The 27,575-nt window shown below is 43.2% G+C and overlaps 2 protein-coding genes across 8 annotated transcripts in view; one reads left to right on the plus strand and one right to left on the minus strand.

The window, feature by feature from the left end:
• Positions 1–15,496, plus strand: part of Ars2 (arsenic resistance protein 2) — a 139,874-nt gene extending 124,378 nt beyond the window's left edge. For 6 of the 7 annotated variants that reach the window (XM_075894891.1, XM_075894890.1, XM_075894888.1 and 3 more), the window contains 6 exons: positions 347–500; positions 5,201–5,309; positions 5,725–5,878; positions 6,431–6,635; positions 8,085–8,148; positions 14,883–15,496. In XM_075894891.1, the coding sequence (XP_075751006.1) occupies positions 347–500; positions 5,201–5,309; positions 5,725–5,878; positions 6,431–6,635; positions 8,085–8,148; positions 14,883–14,958 (762 nt within the window). In that variant the 3' untranslated portion in view covers positions 14,959–15,496. Of the gene's footprint in view, positions 1–346; positions 501–5,200; positions 5,310–5,724; positions 5,879–6,430; positions 6,636–8,084; positions 8,149–12,790; positions 13,005–14,882 lie in introns of those variants that run through there. The other variant, XM_075894889.1, reaches the window with a different exon arrangement.
• An 876-nt stretch (positions 15,497–16,372) lies between these two features.
• The window catches only part of LOC119174967 (solute carrier family 12 member 8), a 47,137-nt gene continuing 35,934 nt past the window's right edge, over positions 16,373–27,575 (minus strand). The window contains exons 9-16 of the mRNA XM_075894894.1: positions 24,084–24,171; positions 23,850–23,996; positions 23,130–23,399; positions 22,170–22,389; positions 21,866–21,948; positions 21,663–21,780; positions 20,104–20,161; positions 16,373–16,915 (exon numbers count right to left, since the gene is read on the minus strand). Coding sequence (XP_075751009.1) covers positions 16,738–16,915; positions 20,104–20,161; positions 21,663–21,780; positions 21,866–21,948; positions 22,170–22,389; positions 23,130–23,399; positions 23,850–23,996; positions 24,084–24,171 — 1,162 coding nt within the window. The 3' untranslated portion in view covers positions 16,373–16,737. The remainder of the gene's footprint in view (positions 16,916–20,103; positions 20,162–21,662; positions 21,781–21,865; positions 21,949–22,169; positions 22,390–23,129; positions 23,400–23,849; positions 23,997–24,083; positions 24,172–27,575) is intronic.

Genomic DNA, 27,575 nt, shown 5'->3' on the forward strand with positions numbered 1-27,575 from the left:
CATGACTCTCATAGTAAAATTAGTTTGTATAACTTGCAAAGAATTATTCACTGAGTCTTTTCATCCACTTCCTATTATTGACTGAATAATCATCACACTTAATAATTTTGTACTCAAATTTATTTTGTGTGAATGTGCTTTCTACGGCCAGAAATAAAGTTTAATTCTTTTCTTTTTTGTTGGTTTCGCTTCATGGTGTATGTATAAATTTTTTAGGAGGGCATATCCTCAACGTGGGCTTAACCATGGTCCTTGCGAGGATAGTGTTGGGGCAAGATGGGACTACAATATGTTTCGTAGCTAGGTGTTGGTTGCTGTGTTAGTGACCCTGTCACCCCTTGTTCAGGTGCTGGACCGTCTTCTGGTGTACCTGCGAGTTGTGCATTCGGTAGACTACTACAACCACAGCGAGTACGCCAGTGAGGATGAGATGCCTAACAGGTGCGGCATCATGCACGCTCGAGGGTCACCACCTTCGGGCAAGGTCACCTCACAGGAAGGTGAGTGCACGCCTCTTGAGAGAGAAGCACAATCAGTTTGGTAGAGTATATGTTCATAACTATTATTTTCATTCATTTTAGAGGCTCGGCATTCTTTTTTTTTTTTTGAAGTGCTTTTGTAGCTACGTTGGTTTGGTAAATTACGCTTCTAGAATGAATTTATGCTTCTGAACCTCTAAAAAATAGTTACAGAAATAGAATGGTGGGTGCAGAGACAAGGTGGTTATTGCAACAAGCTTCCGACCTTGTGATAAAGTTTGGACAGTGTTTATTGGGGACTAGCTAATGAGGTTCCAGATTTATTAGATGCTACGAAAGGTAGCCCAGTGAGTTTTAAAAGCTTCTTTGAACAAGGACATCTCGAACATGGAAAATGTGATAAAGCTTGAGGTAACAAGCCTTATATGTTTGTACTGCTGTTGAGGTCTATTTATTTAGTAGTCTGTTTGCCTTTCTTGTTTTCTGCCTCTAAGAAAAGCAAATTTGCTAGTTAGGTGCTTCACCAGATTAAGCTATGTTGATCTGCCACATACTGGCAGCACACGTTTTAAGTTTGGTAAGAAAAATTTATTTCTACTGTCGTGTGTGCAACTTTTACATTGGTGGCACCCTTAATCGATCACTGGTGATCGACGCATCGGATCGTCGATTTCGGCATATTAAATTTGTTTCTCTTGCACCCAGCACTTTCTAGTAGTTAAGAACGAATTCGAATTTGCCCGTTTTGCCAAAATAGTGATTTTCGACAGCACAAACGAGTGCAGTTATGCACAAACGAGTGCACAAACGAGTGCAGTTATGTTAAAAAAAGTCCACTAGGCTGTGGAACTTGACAGTAGTGCGTGCCACTTGTGATTATGCTACAGTAACATCGAAGTTCTGTAATGAAAAGCACCTTTGCAAGCCAAATATCCAATGAAAGTGTCAGCTTCGCAATCTTACAGTGTTGAGCAGTAGTAGTTGCCAGAAATTTATGCCAGCTATTCAATAAAAAGCTGTTGCTAGCATTCAGTGAAAATTTACTCTACAAAAAATATTTCTGAAAGTCCGCCGCATGTATAAGGTGTGAAGGTGGCCTTTTCAGCCAGTTTCCAGCAGATTTGGTTTTGCTTCTATCATTGTATCAGACACGGGGTCGTATAGCGTCACTAGTCTATCCTATGGCGGCGGCACGCGCGCGTGGGTGCGCACCAGCGTTGCTAAACACACACGCCACTCGAAACTGTCTTGCAACCCTACCTGAATTGAGGGAGGACGGTCCTAGAGTTCGACGATGACAGCACCTCAGCTTCAAGTTTTATGGTCACAGTCTCTTGCGTCAGCCTGAGACATCCGCAGCCGTTCATGGGTTTGTCTTGTTTACGGCCTCAGGTTGTCTCCTCCACCGCAAGTGCGTAGCCGCTGGTCTTCATGCACAATCTTATAGCTACTCTGGTTTTGTGCGAGGTCTCCGTTTTACTGGGGCAAGGTGTGCTTGCGCCGGCTGTAGAGCTTCTCCTAACGACAAGAATGCCACCGGAGCACATTGAGGCATTTTAAAACTGCGGGTGATATTCTTCTGTTTTTTAAATACGATGTGCAAAATGCTAAGAAATATGCTCGGGTGCATGTTTAGGAACACCAAGTTATGCAGTGTGAGGTGGCTCAATGAAATCGGTGATGCTAGACAAAGTAGCGAAGTTCTTTGGTCATCTGATTTATAGAGGGATTATTCACATCATGAGCATTCATCTATATTGGAACACCTAGAGGCTGCTATCACGAAAAAGAAAAAATACTGAGAAAAGTGTACGAGTTTTTTTGTGTCGCGTGCAAACCAAGCAGTGCTTCACCGCATGGCACGAGCAGCGAAGCTGCATTTTGGTTCCTATTTTGCTTGTCTATGTGAATATAAACATTTTCTACAACATTTATTATTTTTATGCTGTTCCTGGGTCATTTAGCTGTCTTAAATATGTTATTCTGAATTTGAATGAATATTCTTGCACATATACTGTTTTTTATTGCACTGTTTACCAGCTGGCAACCAAGAATTGCACACTTTTCACATCTTTATTCGTACCAAAATATATTTGTAGCTCTACAACATACAGTGAAATCTTGGTAGAATGAACACCACATTAACAAACTTTTCAGATTAACGAACTTTTTAAAAATCTCACACTGACTGCTAATAGTTTCAATGTAAAATTATTTCACTACTACATACTTCAGAATACCGAACATTTCAGAATAATGAGCATTAATTTAGTTCCGCATTATATTAACAACGCCTCAGTACTACGAACTTGTATTCTCAAATCCGTCGCGACCACTGGAGCGGTACGCAAGCAGACGACAAAGCGAACGGACGTCTTGCTTCTCGGAAGACGCGCGACGGTGTGGAGGAAAAAAAAAAAAAACGAGAGGACGACTTTCTTTTCTTTCTTTTTGTTGAAACGTTGACACTGCAGGTTTACAAGCGGGCGCAGAGGTGAGGGCAACACGGGAGGGCAAGGTCAGCGAGGCAGAGTAGTAGTAGCGGAGCAGGAAGCATGGGCGCAGAAAACCTGAGACAGTGAGAGAGCAGAAAACGAAACGCGAAACATTTTCATTCTAGCACTTTTTTTTCTTCTAAAGAGGCAATGAGAGCCATGACGCTTTGGGAGTTTTCTTGTGAAGCCTTGTTTATTCAGTGGTGTTCATCTCTTTTCGGTGAACACTCATCGCGTCCGCAAAGCAAGTCGCCGTTCGCGCTGCGGTGATACTACAAATGAGTTCATCTCTGCTTGCGAGTTAGAAGCGGAAGCAGTTTTTGCTAAGTGTGACAGTGGATATTCTTCGGCAACTAGAAGTCAGAAGGCAGACCAAAGAATCAAATCGCACCACAGGAATGTGGATGAGCTGGAGGCCTTCGCGCTGCAAAGTTTGTGCTGCTCGCATTAAAAAAAAAAGAAAGAAAAGAAATCACAGACTTCTTTAAAGTAAACATGCATTTTTTGGTGTTTACTTGTGCTTTTTTTTTTCTCGAGAAGAACGAGTTCAAGGACCCACTGTTCTGAAAGTAAGTCGTATGTATGGTTAATTTTCGAGCTTTCACTATAACGGCCTTTCAAAATAACGAACAAATTCCTGCGGTCCTTTGAAGTTCGTTATACCAAGATTTCACTGTATATGTATGTGTGTTTTTTGGGAAGAGCATTTCATTGTGCAAAATTTGGTATATTGCAATGCGTACTAGAGCACTGGCAGAAATGATCTTCCTGAGACATATGAAAAATAACCATTTTTGCATGGCAACGAAAGAGTCAAATAATTTACTGTGCAATGCACTTAACTAGGTACAATTGTTCACACTTGTTTCATTTGTGTGCATGCAAATCATATCGGCTTCCTTGCACTTGTGAGCTTCTAAATACTAGTTATACTATACTCACGGATAACTTTCTGTGGCAATGAAAGAAAAACTAGGGGTAGGGGGGGGGGGAGCAACTGCACATGTACTCCTGTGCGGATTAGTCCAGTTCGGCTCACTTTTCCAATGATGGCCCGGTTATAGTAATGCCACTGCATAGAATTTGCTACGTCTGCTTACACAGCTACATTTGTGAGTGAGCTCCTTTGGTTAGCCGTCTAAATAGCTGGAGGGCGACGGCCGCTCACCTAAAGGCGATTACGCCATTTTGACCTTCAGATGCACCTCAAACGTGCGACGTTTCAATTCGCACAAAAACAGAAAATGACTCTTCATAAAGCAAAACAAATATTAAAGACGATAGTCTTTCTTGGGGTGCTTCGACGCACAAGTTTTAGTCTGTCTGTCGGTACATTTGTCCGTTTTTTCATTGTATCGTTACCTCAAACGGCACCAAAAGATATTCCTAACGGCCAACCCCATCCGCAGCACCCACCAATACTGCTCAAGTTTCAGCATTCATACTTGTGCAATTGTCAATTAAAAAGCAATTATTGTGCATAGCTGAGGCACCATAACATGTCGATATTTTCTATGTGTGGCTTTATACTAGAGAAGGCATACATAAGGGATTCTAAGGACCGTAGCATTTATTACGCTGCACTGACAATGCAAAGCTATGTCAAAAAAGGCAAGTGTTTCCCACGCTTTGCTAAGAGGACATGGCAGTGGCACCTGCCCGTCGTTTTTGAAGCATTTTCGAAGATAGCACTCGTGTCTAACGTGCCTCGATGCGCTCGTTCGCCTTCGCTGCACGGATCGAGACCTGCTAACGCAGCACCTCCAGAATACAATTCAACCATTTTCTCGCATACAACATCAAATAAACGTTTTGTTCACTCTTTCCAGAAGGAAGACTAGGGTCTTTCAACAACATTTGCAGTGAAACATCCATATACGGGGCCAATTTTATCTCCTTGGTTCGTGCGGCATCTCTTTATAAACAGTATCTCATAGAAAATAAAGCAACGTTGTTTTTTATGATTTTCACATTGAAAACACAGACACATTTGTGGGACTGTTCTTCAGCGGTGGCACACGCGCACTTTGGTTCCGTAGCTTTGCCTTCATTGCCACAGAAAGTCATCCCCGAGTATAGAAAGTAGTTGTATTCCAAACATACTGTAGACTGCAAGTTAGGAAAAAAAAAACACGCAAATTTTCATCAATGCTGTAAGCTGCTTGCTCACATGACATAAGAAAAAAAAACGAAGTGTGTTGCCATGTTTGTTGCTTTGTATTTCAGTGGCCGAATACATAAACCATTTTGAGAGCAAGATTTCACCCTTCCTCCAGCCATCAACCAAACTCAGTGTGGAGGAAGCCAACAAGCTCGGCAAGAAAGACCCGGATGCGTATCCTTGGGGTGTAGTGGTTGTAATTTCTCATTGAAGTCAGTGCTTTGTAAAGCTGCTAAGCTGCTCTTGTAACTTGGCTCAGTTGTTACGTCTCTTTCAGCTTTGTTGCAGCTGTTGACTTCTAATTTAGAACTCCTTTGTCGTATCTGCTTGATATCCATCCTGTTACTTCATGCATAATTCAAAGCATTATATCTTTACAGACAGTAAAGTTGAATGTATCTCAAGTAGAAATAAAGGCACAGGTCTGGTTGGGTGCAGCCTCTGAGGTCGCCATGTCACTATGATGTCTGTTCTCTCTTCATAATGAGATTGCATAATGAGTCGACATGCCTGATGCGCAGCGAGGCCGCATTTCTGCTCGTGCACATTTCTGTCGTGCTGTTTCCTTGACTCGGAACGTGTATATCAGCGAGGTAGAAAAATTTGTGGCAGCCAACACGCAAGAGCTCTCCAAAGACAAGTGGCTCTGCCCACTGTCGGGCAAGAAGTTCAAGGGACCCGAATTTGTTCGCAAGCACATCTTTAACAAGCATTCTGAGAAAGTGGAAGAAGTGCGCAAAGAGGTAAGAAATCACTTTCCTCGGCCGCCCCTTTTTCAGAAAAGTTTTCCATTTTCGGGGCATTATGCCTAGCTGTAAAAGTAGGAAGAAAGAAATGGCCTAAATGTAGTACTACGTATTAAAAAAAAAAAACTCTGTTTCATCGGTTAAGATGTAGAAAGGCTAAAGGAATTAGTGGTTCCATCTGTCATGGGCTAAGCTAGACGATTCAGTGAAGAGTGTATTAGTACCTTCGACATGGCAGTCTGCGACCATTTCATCCACCAAGGAAGCTTTGCCAGCCTCACTGACTGCTTTTGGAGCTATAGTGTGGCACACCAAATTCTTGTCAGCCATATACTTGTTTGGGTGACTTTCTGATGTTTCCTATTCTCCCTTTCTTAGTTTTGGGTACACGGTGGCAGCGTGAAGAAGTTTAAAAAGATCTTGTAGGTCACAAAAATTTCAGCAAATATGCCATAACTGTCCACTACAGTTTCTTTTTTAGGCCGAATGTTGTGTGGAATATAACAGTGACTCTGCCAATGGGTATTTGTGTGCATTGTTCTCTTCTAGGTGGAGTACTTCAACAACTACCTCTTGGACCCCAAGCGGCCTCAATTGCCGGAGCACCCGGCTAACCGGGGAGGCCCCGGGGGTGGTCGTGCTCCTGGAGGAGTTGGGCACGAGGGTCCCGGTATGATGGGCCCCTTCCACGGAATGTTCCCACCACCCCCCGCTTTTGGCTTTCCGAGAGGTCATCCCGGTGCCGGGTTCCCCGGTACGGATTTTTTTTTTGTCTCTTTGAGGAGCTCATGTTTCGCAGTTGTCTACAGGTGACCTTGTCTTCACTGTTGCTGCAATCAGTAGCTTGAAACAAGATCTGCTATGACTGTCCAACAGTTTCCATTTACACTAAAACCTTGATATAATGAACCTGGATACATACAACAAAATAATGGTTATAACGAAGTGAAGAAAGAGTACTCTTGCTATAAGGATAGTGTTAGGAATATACATTTATAAAAAAATTTTTCATATAACGAGCTTATTTTCTGTGAAGTACAACTTTGTTGTAAAGAGGTTTAAGTGTATAACAATATTTAGTACACTACAGTTATAAACTAAAGATGTCCCCTGTGCCTCTCTTGCCTTTATTGTTTTAATTACGTTAAATCTGATGAACAAACAAGGCCTTGAAATGTTTCCTTTTGTTCAACAGTTCGTTGCACTTTACCATACAGTGTGCAATTATGTGTGTAATGGTGGGAAACCTGCGCCAATTGCATCATCCTGCACCAACTGGAAATTACTGTGCCATACTGCTCAAAAAGCACTTTTTTGCCTAATTTGCGCCATTGCTGCCAGGTGGTTTTGGAATTGAAAGTAATGTTGACAGCACGCATCCTGAGCGAATATTACGTAATGGTCGCCATCTTGTACACTTGTGCTGAAGACTGAAATCCGTGATGAATTAGTCCAGTCTATGCTGAGGCAAACAAATGAATCTGCTATTGAACACGAACGCCTAGCATCCGAGCTGCGGCAAGCGTTAACGGCCGCTCCCGTAAGCAATGAGCACCAACCTGCCCTTTTCTGACCGCTGGCGACCCAAATGACGTTGACATCGCCCATTGCGACCACACTTCCAAGGTTCGCGGGGTTCAGGGATGTGCAGACGCCAGCAGAATTCCTCAGCAAAATAGACAAATTTTGTTTTATTAATGGCATGCCTTTGGAAGACCGAGTTAGCCACGTCGTTACCATGGCACTTGACGGCAGTGCAAAGTTGTATCGCTTCGCGGGACTCTTCACCACGTGGGATAATTTTTTCGCAGCTTTCCGATGGAAATTTTCATCGGTCGATGAAAAGAAGCAGCTGAAGGACATCCCATAAAATGATAACCCCCTTCAGATTTATTCATCCCTTTTCTCAAGGCTGGGCATTGCAGAAAACCACGCCTTTTTTTTTTTTTTTTTGAGGAGGAGGAAATTAAGATTAGTAAAAAGTAGCCGGTGCCACCATAATGGCACCAATCTCCTATCTTTCATTATTTCAATTAGAAAAAATTCATTACTTCAATTAGAAAAAAAAAAAAGATTGGTCAAGTGTACTTTGAGAGGCTAATGTCTAGGTGGAGAGTAGTATTACTATCAGTAAGGCAGAATTGCAACGCGAACGCAATTGCAGTGGCAATGTTGAACAAAGCAAACACGTTCTTTTTTGCAGGATTTGGTGGCCGCAATTTCCCAGATATGTACAGGGCTGGATTCAAAAGGAACAACTACGGACGGTGAGTGCTCTTTGGTGTTATTATTCGATGGGCCACTGTTGGCTTGTAACATTAGGAAAGATTTACTGCTGCTTTGATGAGTTTCAGTGTCCTAGTCATTTATACCATGTTTTGTGCATCGTTTACAGGGCAGTTTTATTATTTGTATTTTCATTGTTGCAATTTATTTCTTCCTAAAATCTATGTTTGTATGACTGCCCATGAATGCAGACATTAGATTTATATTACTAGCAGCAACGAGAAATGACATTTCTGTTTTCAGTAGGCAAGATTCAAACATATTCATTCAGGCATTGCTGCAAAGAAGCCAATGTGCTAAACATATTGATGAATAAAAAAACATTGATTACACATATTTTGACCATCATACATCATTCGCAATATATCAGTGCATATAAGTGAGGGCTTTTATTACACAGTAAACCGCCGATTTATCAGATGCCCGATTTTCTGGACATGCATGAAAATTCGGACGTTTTCGCACCACTGTCACAATTCTCATAGACGTCAATGTACAAGAAAGTCTGAAATTTTAAACACAGACTCCTAGGCATTCGATATTTCGGATTTTTTGTGTAGATTTTTGGTCGGCCCTGCAATAATTAAATCCCCAACCTATGCCTTTGTCTGTAGGTTTGAACCAATGTTTTCGCTAGTTTATCTGTTTGCAACTGTAGTAGCGTCCAACAGCCAGCGTTGCCACAATGCTTACAAGTTTTGGTGTGCAGCAGATAAAAACTACGAAGTTATTATGGTGCAGTGCGGCAATGTATTTGCAGATAAGCAATAGGAATGCGTGAAGGCATGAAGGTGGCAGGTGGCAAACTCACCACACTGAACTAATTGCTGACTATTTTTTATGATAAGCATCTTCAGCTAATAGCTCAGCAGTGCATGAGAAGCATACTGCAAGCTTTTATGGCTGACAGCCCAAACAGGCAATGCCACTGTTCAAGCTGCCTTTTTGTGCAAGATCGATAATTATGCCGTGAAGACGCGTTGCTTTAAGGAACAGCATCGCCGCGCCTGTGGTCATAGCGAACACCTTTACGGCCAACGCGCGCATATGCTACAGCTTGCGAGTGTTGCGGCAGGGACAGAGTCAGCGTAGATAGTGATGCACTGCGCACAACTAGCAGCGAGAGCTGCACACAGCAGTATATACTGCGTCTTGGCAGAGATTTTTCACAGTGGTGCATCGTTTACATGCGCACACGAATCGGGGAAAGTCGGGATCATCCACTCTTCCGCCACAGCCTCTGGATTCCGAGTCATCTTTTCCAGATGTCCTATGTGAAAGAGCCATAACTTAATCCACGCTTTGTTGATATCGGCGGCACTCATCACAATAGTTCAGCAAGGTTCGCGGCCTGTACCGTATATAACATTTCACAAGAGCCTGGGCGCTCGCAAAAATGTCTGACAAGTCTACTGGGAGCCTTTGAAGCTATTTCAGTCTTGGGCGGCGTTGACCACTTGGGTGGAATTAAACACCATGAAGCATGATTTTTTGGGGGAGCTGCCAAGTCTTTCGTCAATTTTGCGTTCCCTAGGGAGTCTGAAAAATCGGCAGTTGACTGTGTGCAGTAGCTTCTCGATACAAACTTGTGGGGCCATGAAAAATATTTGTATGAGGCATTCGTATCATCTACCGTATATACTCGTGTAAGGGCCGCACTTTTTTTTCGAAAATTTTGCTAGGTGCGGCCCTTACACGAATCAGGCCGATTTAGTACAGGCAGTACAGGCCAAAGGTCTGTACTGTTTATGCAACAGTAGCAGAGTGCAAGAGTCACAAATGACATGCCAGAAATGTTTTTATTCGGATTCCATTTCGCTGTCCTCGTTCTCGGAGGAGCTCGCCTCGGCGTCCGCGTCTTCCCAGAGACGGTCATCTTCGGTGCCGTTCATGGAGTTCGAAATTCCCGTTACCTTGAAGCTTTTAGCAACTACTTCTACTGACATGGCACGCCACGCATTCAAAATCCATTCACACACCTGTTGGAGCGACGCCCGCTTCAGCCGTCCTGTAGGGGTCTTCTCGTGGACGCCTCCAGCCATCCATTCAGAGTAACATCGGCGAAATTCCACTTTGAATGGTCTGTTGACGCATACGTCGAGCGGCTGCAGCACACTCGTCAGGCCACCGGGAATGACGGCCAAGTCCGTACGAGTTGCGGCAACTCGGTTCTTGACGCGGTCGGTCAAGTGGCCCCTAAAGCTGTCCAAAACAAGGAGGGCTTTCCGTTGTAACAGCCCTCCAGGTCTGTTTGCCCAGACGGTCTTAATCCAGTCAACGACCAGTTCCTCGGACATCCAGCCCTTCTCTTGCGCACGTACGACGATTCCCTGAGGGAACTTCTCTTTTGGGAGAGTCTTCCTTTTAAATACGACGTACGGCGGAAGCCTCCTGCCGTCTGCCGTGATGCACAACATCACAGTGCACCTTTGGCGTTCTGCACCAGTCGTGCGCACAGACACACTTTTCGCACCTTTTAAATCCACTGTGGTGCTTTCCGGTGCATCGAACCACACAGGTGTCTGGTCCGCATTCCCAATTTGGGACAGGTCGTATTCATGCTCCCTCCTGAGAGCATTCACGAAGCGATGAAACTTAATGACGTGGTCTTCGTACTCGCGCGGCAGTTTTTGGCAAATCGTCGTTCGGCGCCGAATAGAAAGCTGGTTACGGTTCATAAACCGCGTAGCCCAGCCCCGACTTGCCTTGAATTGTGCCGGGGGTATTTCCATGTGGCGAGCGATGCTGAGGGCTTTGACGCGTATCATGTCAGTCGATACGGCGTAGCCGTCCCTTCGTGTGTCGACGACGTAGTTGACGAGCTCGCTTTCGAGTTGCGGGTACTTGCACTTTTTCCCGCGAAACGCCTTTCGGCTCCTGTTAGTAGCGGCGAGGGCATCTTTCTGATTCATCCAGTAACGCACGCGCTTCTCATCGACGTCGTACTTTCGTCCAGCTTCCCGCTTCCCGTGCTCCTCGGCATAGTCAATCACTTGCAGCTTAAATGCTGCAGTGAATGATCTCAGATGCCGGCCCATCGTCCGTCACGTGCGCTGGCTTCTGCAGGGTTCACTACAACCAACAAAGTGACACCGACGACACCGATCTGAAGTCGCGCTGCCAACGTATCGACACGATGCTAGGAACGATGCCAACAAAGAGGCCGCACAAGGCAAATATGGCGGCGCGCTGTCAACAGCGTGGTCGGCGCGTCGGCGGAAGTAGAATAAAAGCGGAAAAGCGTGCAGCGCCATCTGGCTGTAAATGAACTAACTACACTTTTCTGGCGGGACATTTTGAACTTTTGTTTTTTTTTTTTTCGAAATATCCGCTTTCAAAGTTGGGGTGCGGCCCTTACACGAGGGCGGCCCTTACACGAGTATATACGGTATGCATGAGTGCAGTGGTTTCCATGACTGCACGGGCAGCACATGTTCGCATCTGCAAGGCAGCTTATGTTCATGTCAAGCATTGCATGGTGAAAATCTGTTGCAACAGCCATTCTATATCACACTGTTGGTCAATAGGTCTTGGCAGGTACCATAGAAAAGTTTTTATCAACATGATCCTGAAATTCTTACGAGCCATGATAATATCACCTCGATTATGTTGTATTCTTTTCTTAGTAGTGCTTTTTGAGTATAGAGGGCATTCATTCGAGCAAAAACTTCATGAAACATATGGCAGACCTATTTTCAGTGCGTCGTCCTCATTGGTCAGTGTTTTGAAGTATTATCAAAGTAATGTTGCCATTTCCTAATTGGGCCAAAATGAGCCCTGGTCATTGAATTTGCAAAGCATGTTTAGAAGATAAACTTCGGTCATGTTGAAATCATGCCTGCATTGTGTTCTCAGTGGTTTTCTGCTGTAGAGGAATGCTTGCCAGCAGTACCGAGAATCAGTATTTGCCTTTTGAAAGGTTGAAATAAACCTCCAAACCAGTGCAGTCCACTTAGAATGAATAGGGTTTATTTTTTATCGGGAAAGACATTGCACACCTATGGTACAACTACCTGCAGTGTGATTGGTGCTACAGTCTTTTTTTCTATATCTTGCCTTCCACTATCATGTCCTCATAACTATACAGCTTCCTCTGTTTTTGTTGTTTTTTCACTGTTTTAGTTTTCCTTGCTATGGTTTCTTCAAGCACCTTCCTCTTAGAAATAAATATCTGATCAACATTTTTTTTTTTTTTCTTGCTGGCAGCTCGCAACTCCTGCTTCACTTTTTGATGTGTCTTCAGCTACAGAACTACAAGACCTAGCTTCAGAATTTGTATTACAGCAAGCCCAAATTTCATTTAGAGTGGTTAAAAAGATTTTTACACATTTTGCTATAAGTGGACTGCACTACATAGCTCTGAACAAACTCTTAAATAAACATTCTGTGTACTTTGTACGCACCTATAAAAGGAACCTAAAGCACTGTGCTGAAAAGCGAAGTCGTTTTAAGATCTCTGCTCAGCTCTTGTTCAGCACGTCCTCAGCAGCCACAGAACACACCTCAAGTTGCGGTTACGCTCTTGTGCTGCTTGTGTTGTGACAGAGTTCGTCATAACGAAATCGTGAGCCGGACAGTGCGAAGCCAGAAAAGATGCACCCGTTTTCGGTTTCTTTTTTTCAGCTTCCGCTCAGACCCCCGGGAAGTGATTGGATATCATGATCTCGATGAGCCACAGGACTTGGAACTCTTTTAAACAGAGATAAGGCTAGAGAGATGCTGCATAGCGGCATATTTCTCTCTGACATCATACACATTTTTTTTTTTTTAGAGACATGGTTTGCGGAGTTCAGTGTAATAACTTCATCTCATTTGACAGTTGGCAGTGTGGCATCACGTTGCGGATGAGTTTCTCCACCCACTTTTTTTAGCCCTTCCACATTTGTATGTCATGAAACTTTTATGAAAACCAGGGTTCTTAGTCCTGTTATTGAAAGTCTGCCTGTGTTTGCTACTGTCAATCGCACTATGAAATGTCAATTCTCACTGTCAATAAAAAGAACTGAGACTCTCCACACTCACCTTTCTTTCCACCTGGCTGACTACACTCTGCGCTGGTTGCTGCTCCTACTCCAAGAATGCAAAGCAGCCTTCTTCAGTTTGCATTTCTTGCCAGCTTGAATGATTCCTCAGTTTGCTTTTAGGGATGCAGACTGACTGTTTATCCACAGCGATAGTCTGCTCATGCTCAAGAGTTAAACACTAACATGGTCAGATCGCATGATGAAACAAATAGTTGCAGTCTTTGACCCGAGTTGTGCAAATATTGCTTGATAAGCATACTGAAGCAGCAGCCCAACTCTCTAACTGTTCAGTGATTCTAACCCCTTGTTTTTCTTACCATTTACTCATGTATCACGTCAATATTGCACCGTTTTGAAAAGAAGGCAGTTCATGGCGCATGCAGTTGAAGGTCAAATTGTGGAGCTTGGAACTCGGGGAAAGGACGTGCGTAGAAACTTATCCACGATTGTGTAATGTTTGGGAAGCAAGAGGTGTGCAGGTCTGTATCATCATTTCTAAATGAGCCCCTCAGAGAAACAAACACGAAAAGACCTTCAAAAATCTGGCAGATGTGATGGTGGTTGGTGCAACAAGCTCTAGCAAGGCTATCTTGTTAACAGTGAACTGAAGGGTGGCAATTGAGGGTGATCCTGATTCTCATAATGCAGGTGGCAAGTGCGCTGTAATCCTTTGTCAGGGCAACGCCTCCTTTATTTCTTTCAATGCCAGTGCAAACGCGCTCTTCTCAACGGGAGCCGTCGGTTTGCCTTAGTTGAGGCAGTGGTCGTGATGCGGCACTACATGATAGGTATGTCACAGGTGCTTCCGAGCGCTTTCCCCTGGAGATGCGATAAACGTGTTTTCCACTCCAATAACCTGCGTGTGTCAGATTTGTCCCTTCGTGCTGCTGCTTTGTGGTTTGAAGCAATGCCACCGCCGTGTCACTGAGCAGCGCATGCAGAAGCGTCGCAGTGACGCCTCCCCATTGGTTAGGGTGCCTCGATGTGCTCCTGCATTGGTTGCCCGCATAGCGCCATGAACAGCGACACGCTACCTCAAAACACTGTATCTTCCACAGAGCCAGCGTGACCGCCAATATTGTGAACACGAGGGATGCAAGACGCCGCCCCTCGGATGTGTACACAACTTAACAAAAAATTCATATGACTTTCGTCATGAGGCACTGCATAAGGGGTTCTCTCCCCCATAACCACAAAGCGCAGGCGAAGGCTAAGCGATGGGAGAAAGTAGGAAAGGGCTAAAAGTGCGGGTGGTAAACGACTGGATCGGGTGCATCTGGCTGGCATTGATAAAATAGAGGAGGCGTTGATCAGGGGCTTAATTTTCTAGTGCAAGCCAGCAGAAAAGGCACATTCCACACCCAGTCTGGATTCCAATTATCTTAGCCAATTTCTTTCTTCAACTTTTCTCATTTTCTTTATAATTTGGACTTATAATTCAGAAGAATTATTTTAATTCTACGTAGTACCACAGTTCAAGTATATAACATGTAATTTAGTGGTTACCAGCACTTTGTAATAATATGGTAAGGATTTCAGCGACTGGCATTTTCAATTGGAATGCTAGTTACTAAGGATGCCTTACTGGTCCACGAATACCACATTCCTTGCCTCCCTTCTCGCCCCCGGCTTCATTGTTGGAAGGTGGCTGATGGAAAGGAATGTTTGACATGCACATGTTTTTATTTCAGAGGTCTACGTGGAGAACCGAGAGCACTCATCACCTACAGAGACCTTGATGCTCCCAATGACATGGAGTACCTCTAACGTATATTCTGCTTTTTTCCAATTGGCTGGAAGTCAAGAGATACAGCACTCAATTAAGTGCAGTCAGCCTGTTATTGTGAAAGAGTTAACCAGTTCAAGTACTGTTGAACATTAATGCCTGGAACACAATTCCTGAGATTGGTGATAGCACACATGTCATAAAAGCCATGTGGTCATTGTTAACTTGTGGAAGTCACTAAGGCATTAATATTTTATTTTCTGCCGTCTGTTGGTTTATGTAGCATTGGCATACTGCAGGTAGCACGTTGCAAAATCAGTAAATATGCAAGGGACAAGCTGTGTGATTTTGAAACGTGAAGTATGTAACGTTTCGCATTGTAGTTTTGTTGGTGTTGCCTAGTTGTGCTCCAGCCTTTTGTGTTCTATGTGTTAGTCGTTTGCCCCCTTTGATGCCAAAGAATTCAACTCTTCCATACAAATGACAACGTAAACATAATTTATTCAACATATCACCTTTTTGTTGTTTTCTCACACAAAGCCATTGTCATTTGCACATTAGGAGTGGACTGTCCCATTTCAGTAACATACATCGTACGCACACACACTTTGACACGTTGTGGGCCCTGAGGTGCATTGTACACAGGTAGAAGTACTGTCTGCATTACCAAAATGCTGCCTTGAATGCCACTTTGAATGTTGTATATTTTTCTTTTTAGCTGCAGGCATTACATGCACAAAAACAAATTGTTGCTTGTTCTTTGTTGGCGCATTAAGTCTGTTTTGTATCTATGTACGGTTGAGAAATTTGAATAAACACGGTGCGAGGGGAGCACATTAAAAGTAGCTTTAGTCTCGATTGTCCCATTTGGGTGCATGTCACGAAGCAGTGCGCACCATGCCCGTCATAGCACAGCAGTTAAGCTTGCATTTCGCAAATAGTTAGGAAAATAGGTTACATTGCTTTGGAACAAGTGATGAGTTTGTACATCACAAATATCCCTGGGACAGCTTGGAAGCATAACGGTAAATCACTTTGCTTTTGTTTTGGTAAAGAGGTAAGAAGGTGTTTCACAGTGGTATGAATGCACAGATTACCTTGTGCTGTCTTGGTTGGTCATGCAGCAGTAAAGAAGCACCCAACAGGTAAACAAATCACTAGGACATTCTACAAGTAGGCCTATGGAATGACGTGCAAAACTCTTCTGGCATTTCTCCAACTAGCTGAAACATGGCTGAAATGTAAGCTGTCATGGTGGCGAATTTTGTGCTTTAAAGGCAGAGCATGGAGCACAAGTGCATTAAGTGCACAAGACACTTACCTAACTCGGTCTTTGCTTTGTCTTTTAATGGTACGCCACTTGTATACAGTGACATGTAGTAGCTTTAATAATAACAATGTGCACTGATACAGTCAGTAGATTTCAAAAGGCAAGGCATAAAACTCTGATCGCAGTTGTTGTGGATAGTTCGCTATTTTGATTGCCAGTCATTCTAGGGCAAGTGGACAGCAATGCCTATCGAAGCTCGAAGTTAGATGGTATTGTGAAATGTTGGCTCCTCTTTCAGTTGTAGTTGGAGCATGCTACCAGCAGCATTTCAGCCATTTGTTCTCACTTGTGGACCCTCTTGCGGTTATCACACATGAAATGCCTTCATAATTGAGCTTGAACATTTGTAACCTTGGAGAATCAACGAAAACCACACTTCAATTAATTGTGATCTTGCCCATTAAGGAGGATTGGCAGAATGGTTTCAACATGAACAAGCCCTTCAAAACAGCCACTTCAGGCACTATGTAGCACCTGGGAAGCTCACGGCTCATTCGCTGTCGTCGGAATGTTGCTGGAAATGTGATGATGTTTGGAGGGTGGTAGAATGATGGTATCGGTGTCGCGACGCGTAATCTACATTTTCGTCGTTCAGCTGAGACTCCATCGTTGAGACTCCGGGGCACGCGGGGGCCACCACTATTTGTTCATAGTCTGTGGGTTTCTTCCTGCATGAGAACACAGATACGAATTCGACACATGCAGATCTTTTTTTATAAATGAGTAGCTAGAAAAAATGAGTTTGCTGAATGACCAACTGCAGTGAAGTCTCACATGAGCTGAGCTTGTTGCCAAAATAACTGCAGTAGATATGTGCAAATGGCAACCTCGTAGAGATTTACTTAGCCAGATTAAAAGGAACCCTTAGAACAATTCGGATTCCTCTTATTCAGACGTGGTAAGATGCACAAATGTTCTTATGAAATGACCTCTTGACCAATTCAGCTGAAGTTTATTGTAGTCTGAATTTAGTTTTATTGATTGTGGGAAGCAGTACTTTGATATGGTGATAAGGATTTTTCTCCCAAAAAAGTTGCCAGCCAGTGAACTTACAAATTCTCAACTCCGCGCCCATGAACAGATGCCACGTTTCTGTAATCTACACTCCTCGTTCTATAAACTACATGAAGTGGGCCAATTCAATATATCTTAAGTTTCATCTTACATGAATTAGTTGCAATGTATTTGATTGAACTGGTTGGCACATTGTAGAAAACGAATAGAAGAGTGCCTAAGCGTGTATGAAAAGACACAGCGTGCATATCGGTGTTTTTGTCCAGTCTTAAGCACTGTTTTAGTCATCGGCAATATTTGTAATGTTTATGAGAGTTACACTAGGATGTATCAAATAACTTATCTGTTTTGTCAGCTTTCGTTGTATTGTTGTGGGCAGATTTCAGTATCTTTTAATGCAGAGTTAGAGTTCTGAACATAACAGTTGAGTTTCTAAAATCTTGCAGTTCAACAGTTTGTATTGAAAAATGTACAGCTTGTTTAAAAATGGATTCAGCAGTAACTTAGTTTTATTAGTATTATGTGCAACATATCCAATCATATCTGGTCCATGATACAGAGAAATACGATATATCCTTATGTATTTGGACGAGACCTTGAGCTAAGTTTTCACATGCACACTAGTGATGTGCCATGTTCAAGGTCGATTGAATTCAGTTATGAATGGTCGGATAAAATGCATCATATTTAGTAAGGCTAAACGTGGGGGAATGGGGTTGGGGTACAATAGTCAAGTAATGTAGGACAGAAGAAACTATCATATAAATTGACATGATACAAATTACATTGTTAGTATAAAAGAAATGTCCAGAGTGCCGTGATGGCGAATTGCTAAATAGCCTCTTTTATCACTAGCAACGAAATAATACAATGTCCAGAGTGTCGTGATGGCGAATTGCTAAATAGCCACTTTTATCACTAGCAACGAAATAATACAAGTTTTCTACTACATTATCTCTGTCTCGCTCTATTAAAGGAGCAGTGACATCAAATTTAAAACTCAACATGCGGTATCCGTTGGATAGCTTGATATAAGTTTTTTAAGCGAAGTATGGATGGCATCCGTTACGTAGAAGTTATTCAATTTTCAGCGCAAAAAGTATCCAAGGCTCATAGGAGCGTTCCAGGCCGTGAGACATCGACAGTATTGTGACATGTTCAGCTAGCTCCTAGGCCACGCCTCAGGCGCGGAGTGATGATGAGCGAGCAGTGATAACACTAACAATTCTAGTGTTTTCATTGCACTGTCTACATGTACCATCTGACAGCAACGCCTGGCTGCCTGCTTCACTTGCTTTGTTTTGCTTGGTACGGGCAGCGCGTTCGTGTCAATCCTACATTTTCGTTGTACCGCTTCAGGTTATTTGTCGGGGAGTCATGAACAAGTAAGACGAACGTTAGGTTTATATGTCTGATCAGTCAGCGTAACCCAAGCGTGCGTCTGCAGCTGCCTCGTCGCTGCTCAGTCCGGCGTCGATTTCAAAATCACTGCTCGGAAGATGATCGATCTGAAAATGATTCGCCGTGCCGCAGATTGTCACTATCCCATATTCTTCACTGTTTTTGTCATTGCTTGTGGACGCTGATGATGGCGGCAACGACAGTGGGATGGCAAAGACATGCCTATATGCATGTGCGCCGAGCAGATGAACTGCCAACTGAAACTTAACGTCGTCAGATAGGGTGGGACCACGAGAGGTGACTGCTTGGAAGAGTAAAAAATTCGCGGGCTTTGCACCAGTTTTGAATTGAGTTCGATACTGGTCATACTAATTGTTGTTACATATATCATTTCATCCCGATGTTGCATTATTAGTAATGAATTGTTACTAGGGGCTTGATAACTATGCGTTGACACAAAAAACGCGACATGCGTTAAGTTGGTGCCACTGCTCCTTTAAATACTTCGCAGGCTTACTGTTCATTTTTCACTGCAATTTTCGCTTTTAATATGTGTAAATGAAGCTTTGAGGTGCAGCCGTATGTTGTGTGTGAAGCCGCAAGCAGGCACGTCAATTTAGGTCAAGCTGAGCCTCACGTTTGATGTTTGAATGTCAGTTTTAGCTCTTGTTTTTTTCTTCTTTTGTTAGGAAATAAACTTAACTAGTTGTTTCTGATGCACCTTGTAGAACTTTACAGTAGAACTTCGCAAAAGAAATTTCGCACCTGGTCTTCTCAAACTGCGCTATCACTGCAAATTCCCTCTGCAGTGTGTGAAAGTTCAGTGGTTGGGCATTGAGGGGCCTTCAACTTGCCTGCTCAAGACGAGGGAAGCGTTGTGCAGTGCAGTCAAAAATATATAACGTAAAATAATAGGAAAAGCACATTGTCTCTTATGAGCAGACCGAGCCGCTGCATAAAATTTAAACTATAGTCGTGTTTTTTTTTTTTTGTAGCTATCGTTCCCCTCCAGTTGTCCGGACATAGTCCCCAGTTTTTAATCTTTAAAACAGGCTTTATGCTGCAGCGTTAGCAAGCATGGTGAATTCTGGATCTCGCTGACTCATAGCAGGTTATGCCGAGCCATAGCAAAGCCATGGGTGTCATAGGCAGTTTTCATCTGCTAGTGTCGTAGGGATTCTTTTTCTGCTCCACCTATTTGCAGGCTTGTACGGCAGTCCCACGCTGTAGAGAAACCATTTCTTCAGATGTGCTACATTTGCTAACATACGTTTGCATTCATCTTGAATACTTCAAAATTTTTTTAATTTGTGTGCAAGTACGTCAAGTACATTAAATTTAATAATTATTCACAGGCATATAATGATTTATGTAAACTTTTTTGATCGTTTCAATAACTTCATCTTCAAAACCTGATGCCTTATGCAAATCCTATACTTACCCTATGCAACGCAGGAATAAATTTCGTAGCCATGGGAACAGTTTGAACTCTGTGACTCCTGCAAATGGTTAACAAACACAGAGTCTGCTCGTGAAGCTTGGCCAGCCATAGGTGATGTTAGCTGCAGAGCTTTGGCACTTATGCTAGAAAAGGCTAACCACCATGAGGCTTTTTTAATATGGTATGCATTAGTTTATGGGAAACTACAATACAGTCTATCAAAAAATCAAGAGCTGGAAAAATATAATTCACTACAGAAAAAAGACTGGGAAAAAAAAGTAGCCGGGTCAGTGACAGTCTCAACCATCCATCTAGCAGTGAAAATAGAGTTAACTCAAAGCAGATCACAAAGACAGAATTGCCTGTCTGATTGCATGCATTAATTGTGACTTTCAGTGACAATTTTTGGTTTGGAGGCACATGAATCTTCTAAACAGAATAATGCACTTTTTGACATAGCATTAAGAGCAGGCAAATTAAAAGACTGAAATGTGAATTGCAAGCAGTTGCACCACACTTGTAGGTCTGTGCACACTCTTTGAACGTAGTGCCAGTATATGTGTGCCAGTGATATAAAATTTCTTGCGAAATTTATGTTGCACATTTGAATATAGAATTGCAGTAGAAGACATGCATACAACACCTCATTAAATGGTAACATGAAGTTTTCCTTCAGTTCTGAAAAAATTGTTACTTTTTTTTGCTTTTTTAAGGACAGAAATGTCGTTTTGTAGTGAATCGTACTGTATCATTATGTTGGCGAACCTGGCATAGTAGCTTGGCAGGTAAGCACTGATAAGTTTGAGAAAGTGGGTTGTATTTATTGTTGGGGTTTAGTGTCCCAAAATGAAGATATGATTTTGAGGGGTGCCATAGGGGGGGGCTCAGGAAGTTTTGACCGGTTGAGGTTCTGTAATGTGAACCTGAATATAAGTACCAAATATAAGTATACGAGCCTCAAGCATTTTTGCCTTCATCGAAAGTGCAGTTTTCACAGCTGGGATTCAATCCTGCGATCTTCAGGTCGGCAGTCGACCACCGTAACCACTAAACCATCGTGGTGGGTCGTGTCGATTTCCAGCCACAGTGGCAACATTGCAGAGGGGTGAAATACAAAAACACCCATCTACATATGCCAGCTAATGAGCATCAGGTATTCAGAATTAATTTGTAGTTACTCTCCATGGTACCTTTCATTATTATGTTGTGGTTTTGGCATCCAAAATTTTTATTACTAATATTAACAAGATGTGTGTGACGTCCCATAATGTGTGGAGGAAGAACATGCAAAGATGATTCATATCAGAAACCACAAAAAACTGCATTTAGTCTCACTTTTTTCATTCATTTATGGTGTTAGATTGTTAGCCTTGTCTCTTTCTTTCTTTCTTTCACTTGATAGAGTGAATGCACTTGCATGTTTGTCAGAGAGAAAGCGTTCGACACTGCAGCTGAATACAGAGGATACACAATCGTGTATGTTTCTTATTTCTGCAATGATATGCAATCTTGTACACAATGCAATTCTTGTTGAGCTTGTTACTTGAAGCCTGACATACCTGGAAAAGCCCCTGGCTTGATCCTTCCAATGCAAAGCCAGAGGAAGATCAGTAAAAAGATGGATGCCAGTGCATAACCCCATTGCACAAGGAACATGATCGTCAATTTTACGAAGATCTGAAAGAGACAAGCGGGCAATGGATTGTCCAGGCTTTTTCTTTGGACTAGGCAACCACGTGCCCTGGTCTGGTAATTGACTTACCCCAAGCACAGCGATCCAGCGATTGAACAGTTTCGAATACCACGTATTTGACTTCTTTGATATCTCTGGCCATGGTCCCCGTCCTAAAATTAAAGCAGTCGTAACATTGGTGATTATGTATCCACAACTTGATAAAATCGCATGTGCTTCTACTTACATACAGTTTGAATGCACAATGTAAAACAGGAAGCTAATTGAGCACTTGTCGCTCTTATATTGTAAAATAACAAGGACTGAGACTAGTGACGCAGACAAAGCGCTCCTTACAGCATGGCCATACAGCTATACACACAAGCCAGCTGACCTTTAGCGAGGAGGTGAGTATTGTCAGTAATGTCGGATGCCGGTTGGTCCCTTGTGTGGTTGACGTTTGAATCTCTACTCTCTGCACTCCGTATGGAGCTGTGCTCGTCTGGTGATGTCACCGGAGATTCTGTCGTGCTTACGCTGCTGTGGTCGCGTGGTATGACAGTCTTGTCGTGAACACGTTCTGGAAACAGCTGGTCCAAGTCACTCGTGGGAACCTGCGTTTAAGGATCACCATTTACTGTGCTGCTATGCAATAACAGAGGTGCAGTTTTGGTGCAATTAGTTGCGAGTGAAAAATCAGCATTGTCCATGAGCAAAAGAAACAAATCCATCAATGCATAGATTTGGAAGTGGGAATAGGAGCCAGAATACAACAGAAGATACCATTTGCAGCGAGGATGGTTCACTGCTGCCACTATGACACATTGCATCACATATACGTGAAGTGCATATCGTGCATTGCTTGCTGTGTGTATATATCGCATAGAGCAGATTCATCACGCATGACGAGCAGACTAAAGAGTTCCCTTCAATGCCTGTTAGCTTTACATTAAATGGTTTAATTATGTGAAAAAAAAGCTTTATGACTACCGGACATAGTAACAATGTTCTTGTGCTATTCACAGAATAAAACTTTTTCTGCTGTTTTCAATGATCCAATATGATATCCAACATCCCTTATTGTTCAATCAACCATGGTATTAACTGCATTCATCATGCATGTTTGAATACTTTGCAGACGCCTACCAATTAAATGTCGCACAACGCCCTGTGCCTAATGTGGACGTTCACACCATATTTGAATATCCGTCCAAAGTCGATGTTTCATAGGGATTGTGCACACAATTCAACTATAGCTAGAACTATCGAAACACTTTGGTGGCGAGAGACTTGCAATATATCATCAATGACCATGTGCCTAATCAGCGTCTCGAAAGCTTTGTAGCAGTCGCACCTTGGCGTCTCCAAGTGCCCCGTAGCTTGTTTTGTCCGTAGCCTGCGCCCGTATGATGGCCGCCTGGTGGCAGAAGCGCTCGTTGCGCCGGCGTTGGATGTCGTACGTCATCGCCATGGAGAAGTAGGCGTACTCGACGCATGCGTACGTCAACAGGAACGGGATGGTGACCAGCGGCGCCAGGGTGTTCACTTGGCCCGCCAAGATGAAAAGGAACGTGACCAGTGCGAACAGCACCAGCGCCACCACAGGAACCTTGTTGGGCCCCTTCTGTAGGTGCGGTAGCGGGCACAAACATTCGTTTTAAGAGCAGGTAGCGCCCGCGTCTTTGATACATTCGACTGATATCATGCGAAAATGCTCGTGTCATACAAGATGCATTCTTAAAACTTGCTGTGTGCCTTGCCATCTATGAACCAGCCAGTTGGCGGCCGTGCGATTATGTCCTTAGCTGCGGAACATTAGCGCTGGTCGATTATTCCATCTGCATTATTCCTGGCTAAATATTTAACTGGTGCTGTGCCATTAGTCAATTATGTCACACTTCTTTATACTTTCCTTCTAGTTCGAAAACCAGGTGGTCATCCAGACGATGGAGCTGCATCCTTGTGCCAAAAACACACCACCCTGTAGTTACCGATGAACTCCGAAATTACCAGTGAGCATCACAAGTTAAGCTTCGCGAGTGTGTGCAGATACATATATCCGGCAAATTCTTACTCCGATGCTTAGCTGCTTGCTGAAGGGTAGGATTCCGTCATTTGCCATGTTCTGCAGAATGCGAGGCGTAAGGTACAGAGCCCCCAGGCAAGCTGACATGGAAGAGATGTACAGGCCGGAAAGAACCATGACGCCGATAGCGGACGCCTGCGAAGATGGGGCGCATTTGGCTCATGTATCTTTCCGTGTTTCTTGTTTCTTTTATTTATGTGCCATTTCTCAATGGTTACTTGCCTTTTCGGCGATGAGGTAGTCCGTGGTAAGAGCCCAGCGCTGGCACGTGCTTCCCAAACCGAGGACAAATACCAGATACAGGAACAAACTGCGCAAACGTTCCTCAAACTCGCACGTGTGTATGTTGTGCTGTGTTCATTCTATGTCACGAGCCTGTAGCCCTTAGCAAGTTCAAATTTATTCATTATTGTTACATCTACAAAAAGAAAATGGTTAAATGCATATTAATAAATACATACACAATTAAGGTGGCCCCAAAGTACAAGACTGTCGGGAAGAACTCCTATAAATAGTGGCGCACATAAATGATAACAGCAGCAAAAAGAGCAAACAAATAAAAAATGCAATCAAAACGATCTATACTAATAAAAAGAAAATATATATCTACCAAAGCAGCATTATTCATCCATACATCTATCTATACATCTATCCATCCATCCATCTAACCATATATCTATCTATCTACTTATCTGTATAGATGGGTGGACATCTATCCATTTACCTATCCATCCATCCATCCATATAAATTTATTACAAATGAACATTAACAATGTTTTTCATGTTTTGTTTGAAAGATTGCAGTGACCGAGGTGACTTAGTATAAATAGGTATGCGATTCCAAAAGTGAATACCATAAAAGCGAGCTGTAAATGTGCCATAGTTGGATATTATTTTAGGAAAAAGAAAGTTATTGTGCTCTGAAAACCTGCTATTATTGTTGTATAAAACAGTATACATGGAGCGTAAGTCGCAGGAAACCGACATTCTGACAGTTTGCACCATGCAGATGGTGAAGACGCGACCTCCACACATAAGCGCTGTTCGTGCCATGAAGTCTTCAAAAAGGAGCCATGTTTAGGCACAGCTGTGTGAAGGATATATAAGGGCCTGACTGCGAGGACATGACGTCACCGTGGCCGCCATTTTCATCATCATCATCAGCCTGTCTACGTCCACTGCAGGACAAAGGCCTCTCCCATGTTCCGCCAGTTAACCCGGTCCTGTGCTTGCTGTTGCCAATTTATACCCGCAAACTTCTTAATCTCATCTGCCCACCTAACCTTCTGTCTCCCCCTACCCCGCTTCCCTTCTCTGGGAATCCAGTTGGTGACCCTTAATCACCAGCGGTTATCCTGTCTACGTGCTACATGCCCGGCCCATGTCCATTTCCTCTTCTTTATTGCAGCTATGATATCCTTAACTCCCGTTTGTCCCCTAATCCACTCTGCTCTCTTCTTGTCTCTTAAGGTTACACCTACCATTTTTCTTTCCATTGCTCGCTGCGTCGTCCTCAATTTAAGTTGAACCCTCTTTGTGAGTCTCCAGGTTTCTGCTCCGTAGCTAAGTACCGGCAAGATACAGCTGTTATATACCTTCCTCTTGAGGGACAGTGGCAATCTACTTGTCATAATTTGAGAGTGCCTGCCGAATGTGCTCCACCCCATTCTTATTCTTCTAGTTACTTCAATCTCGTGGTTAGGCTCTGCGGTTATTACCTGTCCTAAGTAGACATAGTCTTTTACAACTTCAAGTGCACTATTACCTATCGCAAAGCACTGCTCCTTTCCGAGGTTGTTGTACATTACTTTCGTTTTCTGCAGATTAATTTTAAGACCCACCTTTCTGCTCTCCTTGTCTAACTCCGTAATCATGAGTTGCAATTCGTCCCCTGAGTTACTCAGCAATGCAATGTCATCGGCGAAGCGCAGGTTACTGAGGTACTCTCCATTAACTCTTATCCCTAACTGTTCCCATTCTAGGCTTCTGAAAACGTCCTGTAAGCACGCAGTGAATAGCATTGGGGAGATTGTGTCCCCCTGCCTTACACCCTTCTTTATTGGTATTCTGTTGCTTTTTTTATGAAGCACTATGGTAGCAGTTGATCCCCTGTAGATTTCTTCCAGAATGTTTATATATATTTCATCTACGCCCTGATTCCGCAGTGTCTGCATGACGGCTGATATTTCTACTGAATCAAACGCCTTCTCGTAATCTATGAAGGCTATGTATAGTGGTTGGTTATACTCTGAGCATTTCTCTATTACCTGATTGATAGTATGAATGTGGTCAATTGTTGAGTAGCCTGTTCTAAATCCTGCTTGTTCCTTTGGTTGATTGAATTCTAATGTTTTCCTTACTCTGCTAGCAATTACCTTTGTAAATAGCTTGTATACTACAGAGAGCAAGCTGATCGGCCTGTAATTCTTCAAGTCCTTGTCATCTCCTTTCTTATGTATTAAGATGATGTTAGCGTTCTTCCAAGACTCTGCTACTTTTCCCGTAAGGAGACACCTCGTAAACAGAGCGGCTAGTTTTTCTAACACAATCTGTCCTCCATCTTTCAGCAGATCTGATGTTACTTGATCCTCACCAGCAGCTTTGCCTCTGTGCATGCTCTCCAAAGCTTTTCTGACTTCTTCTATCATTACCGGTGGGGTGTCGTCTGAGTTACTGCTAGTTCTTATAGTATTAAGGTCGTGGTTGTCTCGGCTACTGTACAGATCTCTGTAAAACTCCTCCGCTATTTTAACTACCCTATCTATATTGGTAGTTAATTTGCCTTCTTTGTCCCTTAGCGCATACATCCGCCTTTTGCCTATCCCAAGTTTCCTCTTCACTGCTTTGACGCTTCCTCCGTTTTTCAGAGCGTGCTCAATTCTCTCCATGTTATACCTTCTTACATCGCATACTTTACGTCTATTAATCAACTTCGAAAGCTCTGCCAGTTCTATTTTGTCTGTTGTACTTGACACTTTCATGATTTGACGCTTCCTAATTAGGTTCTTCATTTCCTGGGAAAGCTTGCCGGTGTCCTGTCTAGCTACCCTGCCTCCAACTTCCACTGCACACTCCGTGATGATACTCGTCAGATTATCATTCATTGTATCTACGCTAAGGTTGGTTTCCTCGCTAAGAGCAGAGTACCTGTTCTGCAGTGACACTCTGAATTCCTGTACTTTCCCTCTCAGTGCTAGCTCATTGATTTGCTTCTTGCGTATCAGTTTCTGTCGTTCCTTCTTCAAGTCTAGGCGGATTCGAGCCCGTACCATTCTATGGTCACTGCATTTTACCTTGCCAACCACTTCCACATCCTGCACGACTCCTGGGTGTGCAGTCATTATAAAGTCTATTTCGTTCTTATTTACGCCATTAGGGCTCCTCCATGTCCACTTGCGGTTTTCTCGTTTTCGGTAGAAGGTATTCAAAATACGCAGATTATTGCGTTCTGCGAATTCTACTAGTAGCTCTCCTCTGGCGTTTCTAGTGCCGATGCCATAATCTCCTACTGCCTGGTCTCCAGCCTGCTTCTTCCCTACCTTTGCATTAAAGTCGCCCATTACTATAGTATACTGTGTTTTCACCTTACTCATTGCCGATTCCACGTCTTCATAGAAGCTTTCAACTGAAGCGTCATCATGGCTAGATGTAGGCGCGTAAGCCTGTACTACCTTCATTTTGTATCTTTTATTCAGTTTAATTACAATGCCTACC

Source organism: Rhipicephalus microplus, chromosome 5, assembly GCF_043290135.1.
Source record: "Rhipicephalus microplus isolate Deutch F79 chromosome 5, USDA_Rmic, whole genome shotgun sequence".
Lineage (NCBI taxonomy): Eukaryota > Metazoa > Arthropoda > Arachnida > Ixodida > Ixodidae > Rhipicephalus > Rhipicephalus microplus.